The sequence below is a fragment of the Astatotilapia calliptera genome, chromosome 9, assembly GCF_900246225.1.
Source record: "Astatotilapia calliptera chromosome 9, fAstCal1.2, whole genome shotgun sequence".
NCBI lineage: Eukaryota > Metazoa > Chordata > Actinopteri > Cichliformes > Cichlidae > Astatotilapia > Astatotilapia calliptera.
Genome location: NC_039310.1, coordinates 35,717,069 through 35,740,918, shown reverse-complemented (window position 1 = coordinate 35,740,918; position 23,850 = coordinate 35,717,069). Strand labels below are relative to the sequence as shown.

The window sequence follows — 23,850 nt, the reverse complement described above, 5'->3', positions numbered from 1 at the left end:
TGTCAAAATGTCTTAAAATCATGGAGTCCAAAAAGAAATTGATGACGTCTAGCTTAGCTATCTTTTATAAAGTCGAATTATTACTTTATAGTGTAAATCAGAAACACACATCTATAAGTAACTACAAACAGCTAATCCCGAAATTGAAATCTGTTCATCTGGCTGTTCTGTACTGTATCTGTGTACAAACAGAACTGCTTGTGAACATTTTAATCACATATTGTATTGCAAAAAAAGCTATTATAATAAAATAGCGCAGTCACCAAATTTACAAATTCAAATTGAAGCAAAAGTACAAATAATGCCTCATATCAACACAGTGTTTATGGAGTGTGATTCAAGCAGTTCAACAATTGCAAATTTCACTTTGACCACAGAGGACATCCACACAGAGACACTCTATTTATTATGCTTCACAGCCTTTGTTTATCAAAGGCTCAATTCAGATTCAACAAAGCAAGGCAACAGTTTGCATAAAGTGTCTCAGAGTTTTTCCTCCATTGGTTTCCTTTTGCAGTACTTTTTTTTTTTCACACTTTGAGCTTAGTCAGCAAATCATACACAAAGCATTCCTCGGCCAGAGACAAGAAAGAAGCTGCTTTCTCTTGTAAGGGCTCACACCTGAATGCGAACAAACATAGTTTTATATTGATTACCTGTGACAGGAGACTTCAACAGAATCAGAGATCTATGTGTATTCACTGAAAAACATGCACAAGACAAATATCGATTCCAGTGCATAATGCAAAGCCCTCCATAATATTACATCAGTGAAAGTGAAGAGAATTAGCAAAATAAATTCCTTACTCTCAGAATAATAATGTACTGTAGCTTGGAGGAAGTTTCAAAAGCAGCAGAATAATTACTGAAAGTATTTAATTTCTGAAATAATACAGTTCAGTCATTAACTATTCATCCTAAAACAAGATATCAACTAAATCCTCAAATCTCCTTTCTGCAGATTTTTGTCTTTTCTTCGGTGTGTGTTAGAATATTGCATCCATTTGACCTTGTGAAAAGCATCTGTCTGTTCCTGTTTTATCGGCAGTCGTGGTTTGTTGGCAGGCGTGGTTCGTGGCGCGGCTGCGGGGAGGCTGACACACCTCACCTGCATCAGTTCGTCACGCCTCCCCTGGCTATAAGAGCGAACTAGGTCCTGAATATTTTGGTTGTTGGTATGTCGGGCTGTGAGCTGTAAAGCTGCAACAGTGTGTGTTATAGCAATGAAGAGATGCTGAAAAGCATGAAAATGCCACTGCCGCAGTATGTTTACAGTGGTGCCGAAACCCAGGAGGGGGGCGCAGCAGACCCAGGACCGGGCCAGTGTAGCCGGTCTGGCCTTAAACTCTGATTGCCGTTAGTTCTCTGCGTTGTGTTGTGCGAATGACCAGAGGAGTCAACTCTCACTTTGCCAGCTGGGTGGATTTATTCTGCCATAACTGTTTAAAATAAAAACAAAACAGCACAGCGACTTCACTTTACTGGACTTCTGCATGAACACCTCTCCTCAGCGGGGCCTCTAGGCCAGCGGTCTCCAACCTTTTTTGCGCCACAGACCGGTTTATGCCCGACAATATTTTCACGGACCGGCCTTTAAGGTGTCCCGGATAAATATAACAAAATAAAACTAGTACCGGTACCGGAAAAAATAAGATTTATTCATAAGACACGTGAAAAGACCCAGGAAAACCTAGTTAATAATAATAAAAATGATAACAAAATAAGGCTGAAAACCGATAAAAACCCTGAAAACCATACATTTCACACCTGAGCCTCAACTCTCGTGGCCCGGTACCAAACGACTCATGGACCGGTACCGGTCCGAGACCCGGGGGTTGGGGACCGCTGCTCTAGGCGACTGAGGTGCAACATCACAACAAATCTACTTAACAAATAAAACTGCTAAAATACTAAAATGAATTTATAAACATATCTAACAAATTAAAATGCACTTCATCGTGACCATATAGCGACAATTACCTCATCAACAAAATTATACTTCAGTGAGACTTCATTAACCAGTGGCAATTTTACATGTTTTTTTAGTTACATATATCTAACAGTAAGTTGAAAGAGTGAACATGAATCACAAACAAACAAAAGATACAACCAGTACACATGACACAAAAATAAAAGAGGGAGCTCACATACCTGTTTTAAATAAAAACAAAACAGTACAGCGACTTCACTTTACTGGACTTCTGCATGAACACCTTCAAGGGAGAGAGAAGGATAGCGGACCACATGAGAAGCCACCTGCATGCTCATATGCTCTCATCTGAGAATGGCTAACTAGCATGTTACAATAAAGTGCTGTACTCGATAGAGAAACTAATTCACGCTAAAACATTAACAGAACTGCGAGACAAAATGCACAAAGGGAACAAGCAGTGTTTGAATTACTTTTAGTTACTTTAACTGTGTTTATTCGCTCTGTAACTGAGAACACTATAGTGATGTTCAGCCCAGCAACAGAAAGCACTGCAGAGGGTCGTGCGCACAGCTGAACGCACTATGGGAACATCTTTACCAACACTGCAGGACATCTACGCTGAAAGGTGCAGATCCCGGGCCATCAGGATCACTAACGACTCCAGCCATCCCGCTTACAAACTGTTCAGGCCACTGAGGTCAGGGAAACGCCTCTGTAGCCTGAAAACAAGAACTGAAAGGTTCAGGAGGAGTTTTTACCCACAAACAGTGAGACTCCTCAATCAAAACACAAATCGGACAACATGATGGACAATTCCATACACTATACACTATATAATTTTCTTTTGAGTTTTATCCTTATTTTTATTTGTATTTTATCATTTACATCTGTATTTATGTAAATACGTACACTATAGCTCTTAACTATTACAGCGTAATATTTTGCACGATATTATACATTTTTATACTTTTATATAGATATTTTTTTTTATTATAAGTTTAGTAAGATGCACAGTCGGGGGGGGGGAGTACTTTTTAGCCGGAAAAAACATTTCACTGTGTGTTGTACTAGTTATAACTACATGTGACAAATAAATAAAGAATTGAATTGAATTGAAATTCAATTCGTGAACGAATCGTTCAATACTCGAGAATCACTTTACTGACTCGTGAATCATGATTCACAAGTCCAACTGACTCACTGACTCATCCCTGTTGTCGCTCACCCCCTCCCTCCTGTGCTGAATCATAGAGCGAACGAATCACTCACTCACTCACTCACTCACTCACTCACTCACCCCCTCCCTCCTGCCTCACAGCTTCTTCTTCTTCTTGTTGGTTGGCAACCAATGTTAAGGCACATTACCGCCCCCTGGCTCACAGCTCAGTGGACATTTCGATGAGAAAATATATATTTGACACATTTAAGGAAAATACTAATAAAATACAAATAAACAAAATAAAGGTTTATTAAGCAATTTTGATAGGAAATTGCTTAATTTTAGAAATGTTTTTGCTCTATTTTGCGCTATAAAATAGTTGTTTTTTTTAGAATCATTCATCTTAGCAGTGAGATTTACATGAAAAGAGAAACAAATTAAATTTGAGTGAAAATGTAAATTTTTTGCACTCTCTGGTCAACTGACTCAGTGAATCAAATGACTCAAAAAACCTGATTCACTTTGGTGAGTGACTCATTAAAACTCAATTCAGTAAAAAGAATCAAATTTACCATCACTAGAAAACTAGCCTATGCTCACCTCTCCTCAGCGGGGCCTCTAGGCGACTGAGGAAAGACACATCTCTGTATAGTGACAGGTCTCATGATTTAAACAGGCAAATGTTCAGCATTCAAACTACAGGTGAAGAATAGTCAAACCAGATGTTTCCCCCTTTATGTTGATATCAGCTAGTCAAGTACACACCTACACAGCATGTTAACAAACCGTGAAAAAAAGCCACACAAAAGATGAATGATTGCTGGTAACGGTTTCTATACATTAGTATTTATGAAGGGTATGTTGTGACTTACCTTCAAAATTACAGCGGTCCCTCGCTATAACGCAATTCACCTTTCACCTTGCTGTTTCGCAGATTTTTTTAGTGCAAGTTTGCATGCTTATTTTTTCTTTACATCACATTGTGTCCTGCATCCTGATCGCTGCAGACAATCTCCTCCGTGACGTCTCTCCTGTACAGTACAGAATCGCTGCATCGATCGCTAGCAGTGTGACTCTGAAGTGCAGTACTGGATGTCGACGATGTCGACGAAACGTTTTGCACCGTCAAAAAACTAAAATTGGCTACTTGATTTCACCTATCGCTGGTTATTTTTAGAACATAACACCCGTGATAAACGAGGGACAGCTGAGAAATATAACATTTGAATCCCTTTTCTCTTTTGCTCTGAGGCATGGGGAAAAAATATCGACAAGTCGATGAACATCATTTACAGATATATTGGGTAAATGCCCGAGACATCTATAGAAATGTAAATCGCCGCTTGATTCATTCATTTGCTTAACTTGTTTTGGAGCGTAAACAAGGCGCGAATAGGACACTGCAAACAAAGCTCCCCACAGGAGTTTCCGCACCGGAAGTAGCATATGCTAACGTGCATATGCTAGAGTCTGGCCGCTCTGATCTGCTCTTGGCCGACATCGTCGCCACGGTGATGGAGGACGAGGAGGTGCGCGAGGGACCTCACCAGCCGGAGGTGCAGGACGAGGCACGCGAGGGTCCTACTACGCCTGAGGTCGCCGTGCCGCCGGGTTCAGCGGTGTCCTCGTCGCCGGCCGCCTGCCAAACCGCCTGGTAGCCTCCGCTCACGAACCACACAGATGTTCATCTGTCAGAATGAATTAACATGTGTCTCGCTTGTCTTGTCAACAATACATAAAGTGTACACTGTATATGAGCATTTTCCATAGTAATTTAGTTTTACATTATCAAATTTTTCAGATGGCTATCTTTATGGTCAAATATAGACTATACCAAAGCCAATAACTAGATGTACAAAGTACAGTAAAAAAAAATCTTTGATAGTATTCAGCACATACAAGATTTCTGCATGTATTGTAGTTCGCCATGCTTAGTAGCAATGAGCTGCCTTCCTGATGGGAAAACAAACATGTTTTCACATTATTCTATGTTTGATTCAGTTCTTTCTGCAGCCCTCTGCAGATCCAGCATCGTGCTGGATCTGCATTCCATCTGCTCTAAGACCCACTTGTTTTATTCTGCATGTACCATTATTTCCTGTTTGTTTCACACAAAACATGAAGTGTCTACATCTGCCTTAAGATGTTATGGTTTAATTGCCCTGAATCCAGGAAAAAAATCCCATTAAATCAGACTTCAATGTTTCCTTTATATATAGCAGAATCACTGAAAAAATGCTATTATTCTTCAAAATAGAATTGAAATATTAAGATGGACAGATTTCAGAGGAAACTCGTACAGTTCACATGAATAATATTGAATAAAGGTATTAATGTTACTTAGCCATGTGCTTTACAAATTATTTTTTGGCATGTAGATACTGTTATCCCAACGTAAGATGCTTTCATTCATGAATTTTCATTAATGTCATTGTTTTAAACTGGTGCAAATTCAAACTTGTCTCTTTAAGTTATGCTTTCAGTGAAACCAAATTGATTATTGATAAGTCTAAATTGCCCACAATGGGAACATAACTAGTGCAACTAGTAATAACAGCCTTTATTTTACGTTAACGATTTAAATATAGTCATTTCTAATTATTGATGAATCACTTTTTAAAACCAATGCTACAAAGTGTGCAAGGGGAGAATTTCATCAGATTTTACTAATGTAGCATTGGATTGGAAGCTTGTTGTGGGTTTAACAAAATGCTAAAGTTAGAGTGCAGTGCCTGTCTTCGGTTGTGTTGTTCGGAAAATCAATGTGTGTGTGTGTGTGTGTGTGTTTGTGTTTAGGTGAGTGTGCATGTCTGTGTGTCAGTATGAGTTTGTGTATGGCCTGGCAGTAAGGAATATAGTAAGTGGATTAGTAAGGGATTTTTTTGAAATCTCCCAGACTGGAGATCACTCTAATCTCTTATGGATTTCCCGATTGACTCCTCCTGAGGAATCATGGTGTAAGCACAACAGTCATGGCGTGTATACTCATTTTCATCATGTGCTTCTGGATTAACAGGTAGATATCCATCCTCAGTTTGTCTTTCCATTTGGTCTTATTTATTTTCTCTTTCAGATGAGGTGTCTCAGGTTTATATAACCTCCTGATGGTACCTTGGGTCTCACGTTTTGTGTTTGGTGCTAAGCTTTTGGTGATACTCTTAGCCAGTATTGTATGCTGGCTATTTCATCTTCACTGTTATCTGGTGTCTCTGTCCATTCCTCCCTCAACACGATTACTCTTTTTCTTCAATTAAGGCCTTGATTTTTGAAATTCCCCCCTTGCACTCATGTTACAGACTAAGGTTCTATCACTAGTTTGGAGAGCAACTGTGTTCTATGTGTGACGACCCTACTTTTTAGCTTTTGTGCTGGAGTGCTGACTGTTTACTGCTTACTTCCAGTGTGGTAAGCCTCTTTAATATACAGAGCCTGAGTTTTAGCATACCCTGTGGTGTGTCAGTTTGGTCTCTGGTTAACTGGCCAAATATTAAGCCTACAGGAAGACTGGGATGGCAACCAAACATGGCATAGTGGGGCAAAAAGCCTTAATTATAAAATGTATGTGTGTATTATCTGAGGCATGTACTCTCTCCAGGTGTTCTTTTTCCTCTCCTTCAGTGTCCTCAAGATTCATAGTAATGTCCTTTTAAACCATGGTACAATGTTGCCCAGGAGCAGCACCTCCAGCTAGGTTCTGGAGGATATTAAATTGGTCAATTCTGAGCCTTGGTCATGTTGTAACTTTTTCTGTCATTCTACCAAATTTGCTTTTGTGGGGTAATTCTGAACAAACCTGGTAAAGTGAGCAATGATGACCAAATTGTCCTTATAGCCCCTCTCACTAGTTTCCATGTACGCTGCAGACTGTCAGTGATAGTACAATCTTCTGTTTGGGATTGAACAGCTCTGAGAATATCAGTTTCAGGCAAGCATCATAGGCAACATCTTGTCTCTTTCCAGCCAATTTTCATGTAGCCTGCTTAGCCTCTTCTGTAAGCTCTTTAGTACACTTTGTGAGATATGTATAAAGTTGGAACTGAGAGCATTTAATGTTAATTGAGATTCACTTTTGCTGGACTTTATTTGACACTGAACCTTAAGTCTTCTAGCTCACCTACCCCATCAATTTCTAACAGCATCAAGCTTTACAATACCCATGTGAGGGGATTATTGTTTGGGTAGACTGTAAAACAGGACACATAGAACAAATAATACCCATGTTTCTCACATATTGCCTGCTTAAGATCAAGAAACTCTAGTTTCCCTGATTGTAAATTGTAATTTTGTTCAGCAGGAGGGAGAGTTCTAGAGCCATTAGCAATGGCCCTCATTTTTCCATTCGTTTGTTTATACACTGCATCTGCTCAGAGGCATCAACGTGAAGCACAAACACTAGCTCAGAGTCTGGATGTGCCAGTACAGGTCGATGTGAAAGAGAGTCAGTCAGCTGCCCGGGGATTCTCTGGTGCTCATCAATCCATAAGATAGGTGTCCTTGAAGGCAACTGAGCCCCCTTTCCCTGCTTAGTTTTCCATGTGTTACTGAAGGGATTGTTTTCAACAACAAATTTCCACACTCAAGGCACAACTGTGTTACACCCTTTCTCATTCAGTAAATTGATGACTTTGATGGCTTTTCGTTCACAATCAGCCAAGACCAGCCTCCCCATATGCTTGACCACCTGCCAGAACAGCTCACATTTTGTTGGTTAAAGTTTGACACCATGGGTGTTAAGTCATTTACTCACTTAAAACATTCATTGAAAAAAGCAGTTGTCATCCAGAGAATGTAACATCTTTTACATGCTGCATTGAAAAGAAACTGGAACATTAGAGAATCCAAATGGAATCCTCAACTACTCATAAAGACCCAAAGGAGTAATTCATGCTTTAATTTTTCTGCCTCCTTAGCCATGAAGGTCTGGTGATAGGCTTATGCTTTGGTCTTGGATGCTGAACGAACTGTGTTAGATTTATGGATGTTCTACAAATAGAAGCTCCCAGAATACGAACTGAATTAGGAAAGAAAGCTTTTCAATTTTTGAATAAAGTAAAATCTGAAATTGTTGGATTGAAGGGTTTAAATTTCAAGTGAGATAATTACAGTTTACCTTATTCTTGTGCAAGTATTTTATGACAGTTTTGATGTTCCTGATTTAATCTGATTCAATTCAGTTCAATTCAATTGTATTTATGCAGCACCAAATCACAACAACAGTCACCTCAAGGCACTTTATATTGTAAGGTAGACCCTACAATAATACATACAGAGAAAAACCCAATAATCATATGACCCCCCTATGAGCAAGCACTTTGGCGACAGTGGCAAGGAAAAACTCCCTTTTGACAGGAAGAAACCTCCGGCAAAACCAGGCTCAGGGAGGGGCGGGGCCATCTGCTGCGACCGGTTGGGGTGAGAGAAGGAAGACAGGATAAAGACATGCTGTGGAAGAGAGAGAGATTAATAACAAGTATGATTCAATGCAGAGAGGTCTATTAACACATAGTGAGTGAGAAAGGTGACTGAAAAAGAAATGCTCAATGCATCATGGGAATACCCTGGAAGCCTACACCTATTGCAGCATAACTAAGGGAGGATTCAGGGTCACCTGATCCAGCCCTAACTATATGCTTTAGCAAAAAGGAAAGTTTGAAGCCTAATCTTCAAATTAGAGATAGTGTCTGTCTCTGAAATCCAAACTGGAAGCTGGTTCCACAGAAGAGGCGCCTGAAAACTGAAGGCTCTGCCTCCCATTCTACTTTTAAATACTCTAGGAACAACAAGTAGGCCTGCAGAGCGAGAGCGAAGTGCTCTAATAGGGTGATGTGGTCATTAAGATAATCTAATGTGTCTTTCTATGTAATTCGATGCCTTTTTGGTCAGACCTCCCTTGTAAAAAAAAAGAAAAAGTGGCAGATATGTTTGCTGAACTCCAAACTGACAATTTAAAGATCTTATAGCTGTATGCAGACTTGTGTGTCTGAGATGAGAACAACAACCATGGTGTCATCATTAAACTTGATGATATTACATAGGTGGGCTAGATTACTATGGATTACTGTTACCATGGGTGTTGAGGGAAAACAGCAGTGGATCCAGCATATGGTTACCCTTGAGGGTAACTGACTCTGAGTGAGTGAGTGGAGGAAATATGAAGGCCAGGTTTCACTGGATTTGAAACACAGCCTTTAAAAACTTGCTTCTGGTTTTGACTTCTTCTCCTGTTCTCCAAGCACTGATGGGGAAGTTTTGTCTGAGTGGTCATATCTGTCATTCAGGAGAATACTGCAGTAAGTACTTGCACCCTAAGCACTGGCAGAAATGGTATGCAGTTGTGGCAATATTGGTGTGCAAGGTGACAAATGTGGCAGGTATACTGGAATTGTCAGTGGCTGATTTTAGGTACAGGAATGAAAGAAAAGGTGGGATGAGGGCCTGCCACGGACAGGAGTTTAAGAAAATAGTTAAGAAATTACTCTGAGTCCTGTATTTCAAGGTCTGCTGTTATGATGTGTTTAGAAAGTATTCTGGTACACAAGGGGTCCACCAGTCCAGGGAGTGGGTCTTGGAAGGTAAGCTGTCTGCACATTCTTTTATCCACTCAAGAGATGACAAGAGAAATTCTATCCTTGTTCAGAAATGTTATTTAGGCATTGAAGAATCAAAAATGAGCATATATGGATCTCTTCTGTTCCAAAGACTGCAGCCAACTTTCCAAAAGAGACTAACCCAACCTATCAGTTCACAAAGTTTAGTATGAGAATGTGCATCTATCTGATTGGTTAAAACTGGTGGGGAGGAGATGTGGCTTAGACTTAACTCTCCCTTCACTGGTGGTCCCAGCCTCTCGGCGCTCTGCTTCATCCAATCAAGCAGGGTAATACCTAGAAGGGGAAGAAACCCCACTCTGCCTTATACAAACAGAAAGCTTTTCACATGTGTATCTATGCAAGCACTCGTTTTTCAGGAACTGAGCTAAGAGGTGGCTGTGATGGATACCATGCCCCAGTTATCATGTCCACAGCTGGTCCCACATATTCTTTTATACTGATGTGTCAGCAGGTTTCTAAGTAGTGCAAGTGACTAAGCAGTAACTATTGATCAGTAAAAAACTATAGATTCTACTAATCCCAAATAAACGTCAAACTCAACAACTATGAATCGTTGAAACTGCATGACATTTATATTGGTACACAAGAGGACGGGAGGGGACAAAAATCAGCAGAGGGTATAATTTATATCTTGGTGTTAAACAGAGGCAAAAGGTATAACATCTGGAAGATGACAATAAAGTGAGAGGCTCAAAGAGTAAGATATAAACAAGCAAAACAAAGCTGTTACAGTCTAAGGGTCAAACATCCCAGCAAACTGCCCTCTTGTTACATATATTGTAACTAGGAGCAAAAGATTCAGAGAATTGTGAGTTTGTAGTCTTTGTCAATGGTGAAGTCATGTGACAGCTGATCTGCACACACTTTTAGCACCTTCCCAGGAATCCTGTGAGGACCAGGGGGTCTTCCTTGTGTTGACGAACTTGAGCACACGCCTCACTTGATATTCAAGTATGCGGTTATATTCATTAAGTTAAAAAAACAAAAAAACAAGATTGAGAAAAGAGAAAGGTTTAGTCAAAAGTTACCCCAAGGTTCCCGATACAAGATTTAGTAAATATGGCAAGGGGACCTAGAGTTTCAATTACCTTCTGTCAGGGGCACAGAGGTTTTCTCTTCATTAATCTAAAGAAAACTGTTAGTTATTTGATTTTGTGTCTATGCAACTATGCAAGACCTGTAGTTTAGAAACCTCTTGGGGCTTTAAAGAGATATGTAACTGGATATTGTTTGAATAGCAGTGATAAGAGATGTCTTTAAAAGTGGTCAAATGTGCTGAAGAGGAAGCAGATATAACAGAATCAATAAAGGCTTCAAAACAGAACTTTGTCCCACACCATAGGCGAACATCTCAGCATAGAGATAGCCTAACTCAGGCTATCTCTATGCTGAGATGTTCGTGAAGAGAAAGAAAGCAAAGCTCAAGAGTTATGCTAACATTAGCTTCAGGTGTGATACAAACAGCAGTGATAAATACGTTAAGCTCTATTCAAAGAAAAAGGATGAACATCTAACTTAGAGAAACTTGAGGTTAAGAGTGCAGTGGTTGTTTAAGATTATGTTATTTTATATGTTTATTTCATTATTATACTATTATTATACATCATTATGCAAATAGATGCAAATAACCCCTCGCTGCTCTTTCCAGAGTCTATGTTTCTGTCCCTGTGGTGGATTGTGTGACCTGCTATCTATACTGTTACATGTGGAATCTGCTGCTGGAGCCAGGTTATTGATGACTCAGCAGACTCAGGTGTAGTGACTTTCAGCAATTAATAATTCCATATAGTACATTTTCTGGGCCATGGATCTTGCATTCATGAGAAACATACTCAGTAGAGGATGCTTGTGCAGGTGTTTCTTGAGTCTTACTAGTATGACAGACTGACATTCACGCATTTGTGTTTTCTCTTCATCTGCCTTCTATGGCATCTGTCAGACCTGACAACAATCCATAGGAATCCTGCACTGTTAGCCTTTGCAGTAATTTCCATAGCTTAGTACTGCAAAATCAACAGTAAAAAACTCTAAAGGATGTTAGCAGTTTAATACTGTAATTTGCATGTATTTGTGGGAAAATTCCATGAGATTACATTATTTTTACGGTAACTCACCGTACTCATGGAAACAGCTGTAAAATACAGCAAATGTAACAATTGGTGATGTTACTGAGATTATACTATTACACCATCCGGATTTCTGTTGTTTTCTATTGTAGATCTAAGAGTAATTACTTAAATCCTCACTCAGAGTGTATTACTATAAAATGTGATTCACTGTGAAAGTAGTATAACATATAAACTACGATATACAGCACAATTTTTAACTTAAGGAGTAAGTTGCAGCCACACTAAAATTTAATTCCTTGAGCTGAATGGAACCTCATATATTAATAAATGTATTTGTTTAGTCAAACAATGTGAAACATTAGTAATACTATTAATTAATAGTATACTTGTAAGGTTAGTATTGTGATAGAGTCGAGTATATTTAATTATACTCTCGTAGACATTATGACATTATGCTAGTACAATTATGCACTGTAAACCCGAATCAGTTGACTGAACTTAAAACATTTGTGGAAACTGATTACCTCAAAAGTTTTAAGTACACAAACTCATCTTTTCTAAGTATGGGGTACTCAAAATTTGTATTTATTGTTAACTTAAAAATTTTAAATTATATTTTTATTTTATTAATTGAGCTTTACTTAAAAACTATACACTTTAATTTTAATATTTTTGTGTTTTTTGTAGTTTACTATTTTGATCCAACACAATGCAATTATATTACAAACTAAACGCAAATTATATGATTATTAATTAAAAGAAATTTATTATTAAATGTTTGAGTGTAGACTAGTAAAAAAATTAGAGAAATTCATTTACTTTACATTTTGTTTATTTAACATTTTTTATGGAAATGTAAAAACATCACTTAGTGTTTTTATAAAACCACTAACATGGACATTGGCACCATAAAGTGAGCATTATAAATTCAATGTAGAACATGTATCTTTTTATAAAATCACAAAGGACAACATCAGTCCTAATTGCATCTTTCTCAAAATACATAAATTCAAAATAAAAAGTCAAATACTAATCACTTTTGTTTGAAAAAGAAATGAAAAACAATTTTATAAAATGGGTACAAATAAAGATGATCATCTTCCAAATAACCAGAGCAAAGTTAGGTAAACTGATGGAGTTAAATCCACCCAAAGTCTGTAGTAAACTTAAAGTGCTTTAAATAAAGTGCTTAAAACAAAGTGCTCAGTAACAGAGTGCATGTCCTAACAAACATTGCCTTATATTCCTTCCAGAACTACTCTTTCAGCAACAAATCATTTTTAAGAGCATGTAGGCAGGGTTTCAGAGGTTTGCCGTCAACAAGCCCCATGAAGATTTTTTGGACAAAGGTAAATGTGTGAACGAGCTTCCTGGGGTAGTCTAAATGCAGAGCATAGATCAAGCCAAACAATAAGGCAAATGCATCTGCAAATCTGGGAATATCACGCATCACCAAGTCGCCTTCCACCACAATGGCCATGCTTGAGGAAGTAAAATGGACTGGACTGGTCTGGGAAGCGCCGTCGGTAACCACTGTGAGAAGGGCAACTGGAGTGTCAATGAGGGTCGACTCATCCAATGTGTCCGCCTGGAATAGACACAGTATCAATAAGTAAGGTTGGTTTGAGAGAATGTGACAAGCAAGACCTGTAATCTAGCAAAAAAATTCAGCAGTGTAGTGGGTTACTTTGTAACGGGTTAGGGTACTCTACTTTTTTGAAAAATGTACATTAACGCGTTAGCTTCTTGCATTACATAATTAGTATGTTTGTTATTTTTCTAAAAAAAAAAATAAAAAAAAAAGACGTCATTTTTTATTTTATGACTTTATCTCAAAAAGAAACTAAATCTTGACTTCAGCCTTGTTTTTGGGGCCACCTGCAGCATAGCCGAAGTGCTGTGATACGCCTGTGCCCTGCTCCTGACCCTGTGTGTGTGTGTGAGGGTTTTCTAAAGAGAGGGTATTTTGCTTGTACAATTTGGTAGCTGCTAGGGTATTAAATTGTATTTAAAAAAATCCATGGTGTTTTATCTCACTGGCAGAATTTAAGTGATGCAAAAATACACTTACATTACATGTCTTAAAGAATTCTGGGTCCTCCTCCCGCAGGTATACAGGAAGGGCACGAAGCACTGCAGTGCGTTTCACGTTGATATCAGGCGCCTCCTAAAAAGGGAAAAGAAAAGTTCATTGAACACAAAGTTTTCAGGTGTCATTCTTTTGGGGAGAATACATGTTTATGAAACTGCATGACATGTGACTCTACATAATTTTGGAGACATTTCTTTTAAGACACAACCTTTCTGTCTCTTATGACAAAGAGTCTGTATCTTACTCATTTGACAAAAATCCTACACAGTATTTTAAAGTAACATACCAGATCAGAGCTGTAATCTGTATAAAACACAGATGTTCAAAGCAAGGAAAAATTGAGTTTTTATCAGTGAAACTTTTAATTTGTGTTAATTTTATCATTATCAATATTCACCTGAAGATCATAATGATTCAGGATGGTTCGCAGAGCCTCTGATATCTTGCCAGTCCGTGCAGCCTTCTGTCTGTATAGAGCCATAAGTCGTGGTGTGTGTCTGTCAAGTTCAGCGTAGAACTGGTCAGTGATAATTATATACTCAGCCATCATTACAGCTTTCAAAAATTTCAAAAGTACACTGTACATTTCATGACAAAATAAACACTTAGCATGGTAAAAAAAAAAAAAAACCTTACAATTACTGCTGTTTACTTTGAGTGCAGTCTTGAATTCTATGGCCGATCATCCAACAGTCCAAAACATAGGTAAGCATTTCAGATGTTACAAAGTCACAGGCCATCATTCCATTTAGTCATGGTAAACAGTAACCCTCTTTTAGTTTTAAGTTTTTACCATATAATCAACATTGTCTCACCATGTATAAATTCTGTTAAGTTGGAAAAAAAAAAAAGAAAAAAAAAAAGCACAGAATACATATGAATTTACACTGCAGTTATTTTAAAAAACCAAGCGGGATAAATCTTTGCAAAGACACATTGTTATGCAATAGTACATAATACATCAGTGAGATACTTGTAATATTACACAGAACTTCTACTTACAAACTACTTCTTTTACAGGCTGCTGCTTAAGATAGAAGTTGCCACTGCTAGCTAAGTCACTTTTGAATGATGCTAATGAGAAGAAGAAAAAAACCCGGCCGAACAATGAGGCTGCTGTTGTAAAAACGCCAACTTTCTTGCGTTGGCAATGGGTCGTTAAAATATCACTAAGACACTTTCTTTATGTGCAATTCTTATTAAAACTGTGTTTTAATCGGTTAAAACTGTAAAACTGACGATATCATCGGTTTGAAAAAGAGCGCGAACAACAGCGAACAACAATTCACTACCTGGGTCTGTGCTGTTTAACACAACGGCGCATTCAAAAACAAGTTAATGGCTGCAACATATTAATATACTTGCTTTTTTACGGAAAAAATAAACATAACGAAGGTTCCGTTTTACTTACAAGTTTCTCCAAATGTGCTCTCCGGTCGCTCGAGAAGGGCAGCCATATTGAACAGAATTTTCTGTCAACGTCGTTCAGGTTAGAGAGAAAACGTCATGACGTCATGACGTACAAATGCGGAGCTCGAAAAAAAAACATTTACTCAAAAATCATAATTAAAAAAGCAGTATTTACTCTTAACTTCTAAGCCATGTACAATTATAACTGTTTGAATCGTTAAGAGAACAGAAAAGTTTTAAGTTGTTTCAACTGTGTGACGCATTTTAATTGTTGTATCCACAAACTTTATAAGTCAGGTGGACTGTTGGGGTTTACAGTGTGGTGAACAAAAAGTACATCTAAAAGTTAATTTCAAGAATACTGTTATGTACTAAAACGGGGGCCAATATAGTCCCAGGAAGCATTATTAGTATACGTCAGGCATGGGCAAACTACGGCCCGGGGGCCACATGCGGCCCGTTAAACGTTTTGATCCGGCCCGCCAAACTTGAAAAAAATTTAATAAATTAACCTTGTTAATGTTTTATTTCCCCTGCAATTCTGATGTTTCCTCACTAGATGGCGCACTCTAGATATATTGGCTTTCTTGAGGTGAAGCGCAGGCCTATTACTCCACGTTTGCACTTTACCCTGTGACCCACCGACCCTCTATGAAGATGAGCGTACCCAAGAAAAGGAAAGTGGACAGAGAATGTTGAGTGTTCAAAAAGGAGTGGACAACTAAATATTTTTTCACTGAACACCGATCATCTGCTGTTTGCCTGATATGCCAAGAAACTGTGGCGGTTTTTAAACAGTATAATATTAGCCGTCACTTTGCCACAAAGCACGCTAATTATGCTAGCAAGCTCTCAACAAAAGAACGGGAAGCTGCTGCTGAGAAGTTGGCAGCTAATTTGAAGGCTCAGCAAAGTCAAACTGCCATTCAAGAGTCAAGTACCAAGGCCAGTTTTATGCTTTCATTCAAAATAGCAAAGGCCAGCAAACCACTGTCTGAGGACGAGTTTTTAAAAGAATGTATGGTAGAGACAGCAGATACAGTGGGGCAAAAAAGTATTTAGTCAGCCACCGATTGTGCAAGTTCTCCCACTTAAAATGATGACAGAGGTCAGTAATTTGCACCAGAGGTACACTTCAACTGTGAGAGACAGAATGTGAAAAAAAAATCCATGAATCCACATGGTAGGATTTGTAAAGAATTTATTCGTAAATCAGGGTGGAAAATAAGTATTTGGTCACCTCAAACAAGGAAAATCTCTGGCTCTCACAGACCTGTAACGTCTTCTGTAAGAAGCTTTTCTGTCCCCCACTCGTTACCTGTATGAATGGCACCTGTTTGAACTCATCATCTGTATAAAAGACACCTGTCCACAGCCTCAAACAGTCAGACTCCAAACTCCGCCATGGCCAAGACCAAAGAGCTTTCGAAGGACACCAGGAAAAGTATTGTAGACCTGCACCAGACTGGGAAGAGTGAATCTACAATAGGCAAGCAGCTTGGTGTGAAAAAATCAACTGTGGGAGCAATCATCAGAAAATGGAAGACATACAAGACCACTGATAATCTCCCTCGATCTGGGGCTCCACGCAAGATCTCATCCCGTGGGGTCAAAATGATCATGAGAACGGTGAGCAAAGATCCCAGAACCACACGGGGGGACCTGGTGAATGACCTGCAGAGAGCTGGGACCAAAGTAACAAAGGTCACCATCAGTAACACACTACAACGGCAGGGAATCAAATCCCGCAGTGCCAGACGTGTTCCGCTGCTGAAGCCAGTGCATGTCCAGGCCCGTCTGAAGTTTGCCAGAGAGCACATGGATGATACAGCAGAGGATTGGGAGAATGTCATGTGGTCAGATGAAACCAAAGTAGAACTTTTTGGTATAAACTCAACTCGTCGTGTTTGGAGGAAGAGGAATACTGAGTTGCATCCCAAGAACGCCATACCTACTGTGAAGCATGGGGGTGGAAACATCATGCTATGGGGCTGTTTTTCTGCCAAGGGGACAGGACGACTGATCCGTGTTAAGGACAGAATGAATGGGGCCATGTATCATGAGATTTTGAGCCAAAACCTCCTTCCATCAGTGAGAACTTTGAAGATGAAACGAGGCTGGGTCTTCCAACATGACAATGATCCAAAACACACCGCCCAGGCAACAAAGGAGTGGCTCCGTAAGAAGCATTTGAAAGTCCTGGAGTGGCCTAGCCAGTCTCCAGACCTCAACCCCACAGAAAATCTGTGGCGGGAGTTGAAAGTCCGTGCTGCTCGGCGACAGCCCCAAAACATCACTGCTCTCGAGAAGATCTGCATGGAGGAATGAGCCAAAATACCAGCTACTGTGTGTGCAAACCTGGTAAAGACCTATAGTAAACGTTTGACCTCTGTTATTGCCAACGAAGGTTATGTTACAAAGTATTGAGTTGTATTTTTGTTATTGACTAAATACTTATTTTCCACCCTGATTTACGAATAAATTCTTTACAAATCCTACCATGTGGATTCATGGATTTTTTTTTTCACATTCTGTCTCTCACAGTTGAAGTGTACCTCTGGTGCAAATTACTGACCTCTGTCATCATTTTAGGTGGGGGAACTTGCACAATCGGTGGCTGACTAAATACTTTTTTGCCCCACTGTATTTTGTGCCCGGAGACGAATGACAAATTTGAGAAAATCAGTTTTTCACGGCGGACAGTGACTAGCCGTGTAGAACTAATAGATGAAGATATCACCAGCATATTAAACAAAAAGGCGAAGTCATTCACTTTTTATTCTTTAGCACTGGATGAAAGCAACGATGTCAAAGACACTGCTCAGCTCCTCATTTTTATCCGAGGAATCAACAAAACTTTTGAAATAACGGAGGAGTTTTTGACAATGGAGTCTCTGAAAGGACAAACACGGGGAGAGGACTTGTTTGAACGAGTGTCTGCTGCCATCGAAAACATGAAGCTTCCCTGGAGTAAGCTTGTTAACGTCACCACAGATGGATCTCCGAATTTAACGGGAAAAAACGTTGGCCTGCTCAGGAGAATCCAGAATAAAGTGAAAGATGAAAACCCTGACCAGGATGTCATTTTCCTCCACTGCATCCTCCACCAGGAATCTCTATGTAAATCGGTGTTACAGCTGAATCATGTTGTGAATCCTGTGGTGAAACTCGTCAACTTCAGCACCGTCAGTTCATTGCGTTCCTGGAGGAAACTGATGCGGATCACCAGGACCTGCTTTATCACTCCTGTGTTCGCTGGTTGAGTTTGGGCGAAGTGTTTCAACGAGTGTGGGAGCTCAAAGAGGAGATTGCCGTGTTTTTGGAGCGGCAGGGGAAGACTGATGAATTTCCTGAGCTGAGCAACAACAGCTGGATGTGTGACTTTGCGTTTGCTACGGACGTATTTTCACACTTGAATGAGCTCAACGTGAAACTGCAGGGGAAGGAGCTGTTTGTGCATGACATGCACACAAACGTGAAAGCCTTCAAATCCAAGCTGGCTTTATTCTCTAGGCAGATTTTGAACAAGTCATTCACTCATTTTCCTACACTAGCCACGCTGAAAGAGGCCGGAGCAAAAGTAAAGAAATACAGTGAGTCACTGGATGCACTGCACGGAGAATTCTGCCGTCGGTTTTTGGATTTCGATAAAATTGACAAGTCACTCCAATTGGTGGCCTTTCCTCTGTTACAAGCCCCCGAAACAGCTCCAGAGGAGCTTCAGCTCAAACTCATCGACCTTCAGTCCGACCCTGCCTTAAAAGAGAAGTTCAGCTCTCTGAAACTAAATGACTTCTATGCTTCACTCAATGATGCCGCGTTTCCAAATCTAAGGCGAAAAGCGCAGATGATGTTGGCTTTGTTCGGCTCTACCTTCGTGTGTGAACGGACATTCAGCGTCATGAACATCAACATCAACAAAGCCAGCCACAGATCCAAGTTAACAGACCTACACCTCAGATCCATCCTGAGAATCGCCACAACAAAACTAACTCCAGACTTTGATGCGCTGGCTAAAAAAGGAGACCAACAACACTGCTCCCATTAAAATGTGTGTCTCTCCGTGATACGCACGTTGTTAAAATGAACAGTGCGCGCAGATCAAATATAACGCTTCACAGACTGACTTGCTGCAATTGTTTTGTTCTTGCACTGGTCGTTGTTGACTTTTGGCACCGGGGAAACAAATTGAACAAAAGGAACAGGACAAGTACATCTGCATCTCCTACCATTTTTGAGAAAAAAAAAAAGAGAGAGTCAGAAGGAGAGTGATGGTGATATCCTGAAGGAGAACAGAACCTTCAGTGCTTTAAAATAAAAATGTTCATTTATTTGATTTTCAGTGTTTAAAGACTCATTTCGAAGTCAGAGATTTTATTGTAACGCTTTTCTTCATTTTCATTGGAAATTAAAGCACATGTTTTCTCCATATCCCAAGATGTGTATTTTTCCCCCAATGAGGTGATGTTTTCAAAGCATGCCCTCTATCTGATCCTGTTCCGGCCCCTTTGTCAAATGTTAGAACTCAATGTGGCCCACGAATCTAAAAGTTTGCCCACCCCTGGTATACGTACTAGGTAAGGTATACTTGGGAAATATAATTGAAGTATACTTGTTTTTTGTATGGCCAGCAACAAAAACTAATGTCTACATTTAGAGTAATGTTTAAAAATGACTTCATTTAGCAGGGTGTTCCTTTTTTCTCTTCTTATTCTTTCTTATACTGGACCTTCATTTGGTTTGTATAAGGTGGTACTTTTTAAGACACCTCTGCCTAACTACAGTGAACTGACCTAATAATATGCTCTGGTCGTCATTTTACACAAGTTAAGGTGTCACATCCATGAAACCTACACCACTAACCAGCATCAGTCCTACAACTTCACTCTCAAAATTAATAAATTCTGGGACAAGCAGAAACTGTATTTTTAGCGGTGCATTTTGTTGCAGGCCAGACTGCTATTAAATACACTCTCCTAAACAAATAATTCCTTTGTAGCACCACTTCGTCTTGGTTCAGAAGAGATGTCCTGATATACGTGATAATGTAACACGGGTGTTTATGTTTGTCCATGTTTAGCGCGTTGGGTTGTTTTTTTAAAGCGATTGTTACTTTTTTAAAGCTTTGTAATGCGACAGGCGCGATAGCCAACACCACACCTTCACCTGACGTACAACGTGACGTATGACGCACACGTCAACAATGGGGATAGAAAATAGAAAATATTGCTCGAGGTGATTAATGTTCCTTTCGCTGGTTGCCAACCACCATTAAATAACAACAAGAAGAAAATATTGATCTGCTTCTCTTAGTTTTGCACGTTTAAGCCGCAATTCAGAGTCAAACAAAGCTGCAAAGCAGGAGAACAACATGGCCATCAACTATTCTGTGCCACAGATCCAGTTCGCTGCAGCACAGAGTGATGATGAGACTGTTAACATGTGCAAAAGTAGTCAGAGGTAACTGGATGTTCTATCGGGTTAAATGCAAGGTTGATTGGATTATATCTGAAGATCATATGCTATTCGTGATAACTCTGCTAGACTCCAAATTGCTCGTCCGTGTGGGAGTATCTCAAAATTAAATGAAACCACTTAACAGAGACGCAAAAGACTAGTTGGGTAATAGTTGCCGATGGATTTATGAGACTTGATAGAAACTTGGACGTTTGCAACAGGTGAATCGGTGAACTACCGAGGTTGCGCCCAAATGCTTAAAGCTGTTAGCTGGTCAGTGTTTTCAGGTGTGCTTGTACTACCTGTACGGTGCGGAGTGCTGACCATGTTAAACCCATTAAAGCGTCGAGCTCAAATATCTTTTCATTTTTGTGCACTGCTCTCTTGTCGGCACACATTTTCTGTTTATTGAAGCCTTTTGTGAATAATTTTGATCATGTAAAAACTGGGAATTGGTCCCTATTGACAATACTCTTACTTTTTGCATTGCATATGTCCTTTAGCAAAGGTAATTGGTCACTGAACGTTTTGCAACTGTGTATTTCTAAATTTTGTGGCTTCAGTGCACACAAATTTATATTGTTCAGCTTGCATGTTAAAAGCCTGCCAAGCACCCCAAGGCTGATTATGCTTGGTAAGAAGTCATTTATGAAATAGAGCTGATTAGACCATATTAAAATTTCTGTTTGGCACAGGAGCTTTTCGTGGACACAGGTATCCAGTCTCTGTTTTGTTAGCTCAAATTTCTGTAATTTCCTTTATAAACCAAGGTTGTTGGACGTGTGTCTCAGTGAATCCAGCAAAGTAACAATATCAAATTTCACATTACATATTACTGATCAACATAGTAGTCTAGCTACACCAACAGCAGAAATACTGAAGTCAGTACTGTCAAGTTTAACAGCAGCACAAACTATAAACTCCAAAATAACCATACAGTTGATTCATCTCCGGTAATTTAACTGGGCTGACTCTTTGTTAGGTGTGTTTAATGTGCAGAATAATTCCCAATTATGTACAATTATAATATGTTAAAACGGACTTATGTACATAAGGCCATTAATAATTAACTGTATGTAGCTATTTGCTTTATGACTATCTAGACAGTGTGAAGAAGTCAAGTACTGAAATTATTTTATGTTGCATAATGACAACATGGTTCCCCTATACATTTAAGGACAAAGTTCAATGACCGCCACCTGCTGGATGGTGAGTGCAGAGGGCCGTGTAATTGTTGAGCTGGACAAAGAGAACACCTTTGCTGATGCAATGTCAGTCTTCTTTGGTAATTCTATGTATTGAACCTGGAATACCAGGAGTCAGTGTGTGCAAGGCTTTTTGTAAGGATAAACCCTGAAGAGGGAACAAAATGTACCTCTAAGGTTGGGACAAGCAGAAAGACTGGGACCACTGTGAAGCGAAAGGTTGTTCACATTAACCCTCGTGTCACAACTTTCCTCCAGCGGCTTACTGAATGAACTCAGTCCACAAAGCAAGATCAGGGTTCAGTGCAGGTCAGTCAAGTTCCTTCACACCACACACGCTCATCCATGTCCTTGTGGACCCTGTTTTGTGCAATGATTTGGTGGTGTGAGCCAGTATTTTGGACAAAGTGTATATAAAGGCAGAAGTGTGGGGCTTGATATTATAATAATAATGGATTGGATTTATATAGCACTTTTCAAGGCACCCAAAGCGCTTTACAATACCACTGATCCCTGTGAATTCACTCTCACATTCACTGGTGGAGGCAAGCTACGGTTGTAGCCACAGGGGTAGACTGACAGAAGCAAGGCTGCCATATTGCGCCATCGGCCCCTCTGGCCAACACCAGTAGGCGGCAGGGTAAAGTGTCTTGCCCAAGGACACAACGACCAGGACAGAGAGCCCGGGGATTGAACCGGCGACCTTCCGGTTACAGATGCACTTCCCAACCCCCTGAACCACGGTCGCCTGTGTTATATTCATTACAATTCAGTTTATTTGTATGGTGCCAACAAAATGAATGCCAAGGCACTTCACATTGTAGGTTTAAGACCCTACAAAATATAAATAAGAAAACCCAACACCTTGAGCATATGTTGTCTGCCATGATATGGAGATGACATAATATTGTTATTGTTTGTACAACCATCTGAGAAAATAATGTATTACATGGTTTAGTAAAAACAAGTGCTTCCTCAATGAAAATATGTTTTCAGTTATTTTCAGTTTTTGATTTTGGAAATGTGTATTTCAGCAGGGAAGAATCAGAATTGAAATAAAGTGGTGTAAAGCACATGAATTATATTTTGTGTGTGTGTGTCTATCCATCCATCCATCCATCCAATTTTTTTGGAACCCTCCAGTCTCTTACAGTATGTTACTGTTAACTGAAATTACGGTAAATTACGACCTGTTAAACAGTAAATGACCGCCTGTTGGGACACGGTGTCCTCTAGCAGAGATGAATATTTTTGGTACTGATGATGCGTGATAACGGTAAGTTACTGGTTAATATATTGCAGTTTATTACCATGCAGCGGGCTTACAGTGACATACCGTGAATAAACGGTAGTATACCAATTTCTTAATCACAGTATGATGTTACTTTGTTGACGTAATTTACGACATAACGGTATCTCACTGGCGACAGTGACGCCAGTGAGATACCGTAAAAAAGGCTACGGTGCGTTACCATAATTTGTCCAAGAGTATTATACCACTCCAGCAAAAAACGGTATCATCCCGCAGAACAGTAAGCTACCGTAACACGGCGTCACGGTATGACGCTGGCAACAGTGACGCCAGTATGTTACCGTAAAGTGGCGATGAAAAGTCTAACAGTGTGGTGTTTTCACTAGGTTGGCAGGTAAGTTGTGAGTGTGGTGGGAGTTATCTGTCTTAGCTGAAACCAATGTCCATCAAGTCTTTGCAGCTTTAACAATACTTATCTATACTAAATACAATATGTATATATTAGGGGTGGGAATTTAATGCGTTAGTTGCAATTAATTAATTCAAAAAAATTGACACGTTTTTAAAAAACGCATTTAATCAGACTTTGCATTCCAAGCAAAGGGGAACTTTTGTCAGTGCACAATTTCCTGGTATACCGATTACACTTATGTGCACATCAG

The 23,850-nt window shown here is 39.6% G+C and overlaps 1 protein-coding gene and 1 pseudogene across 3 annotated transcripts; one reads left to right on the top strand and one right to left on the bottom strand.

The window, feature by feature from the left end:
• Positions 1-12,655: 12,655 nt before the first annotated feature.
• On the bottom strand, positions 12,656-15,405 carry LOC113029168 (uncharacterized). 3 transcript variants are annotated; one of them, XM_026179855.1, is made up of 4 exons: positions 15,276-15,405; positions 14,262-14,361; positions 13,844-13,939; positions 12,656-13,360 (listed from the first exon to the last, which is right to left on the bottom strand). In XM_026179855.1, exons 2-4 carry the CDS (start codon positions 14,343-14,345, stop codon positions 13,028-13,030), a joined length of 513 nt encoding a protein of 170 aa, XP_026035640.1. In that variant the 5' UTR covers positions 14,346-14,361; positions 15,276-15,405; the 3' UTR covers positions 12,656-13,027. The 3 variants fall into 3 exon arrangements, with proteins under 3 accessions (XP_026035640.1, XP_026035641.1, XP_026035639.1); XM_026179856.1 differs by lacking the exon at positions 15,276-15,405 and adding an exon at positions 14,501-14,705; XM_026179854.1 differs by lacking the exon at positions 15,276-15,405 and having other exon boundaries at positions 14,262-14,494.
• A 2,579-nt stretch (positions 15,406-17,984) lies between these two features.
• Positions 17,985-19,322, top strand: LOC113028875 (general transcription factor II-I repeat domain-containing protein 2-like; annotated as a pseudogene).
• Positions 19,323-23,850: the final 4,528 nt, after the last annotated feature.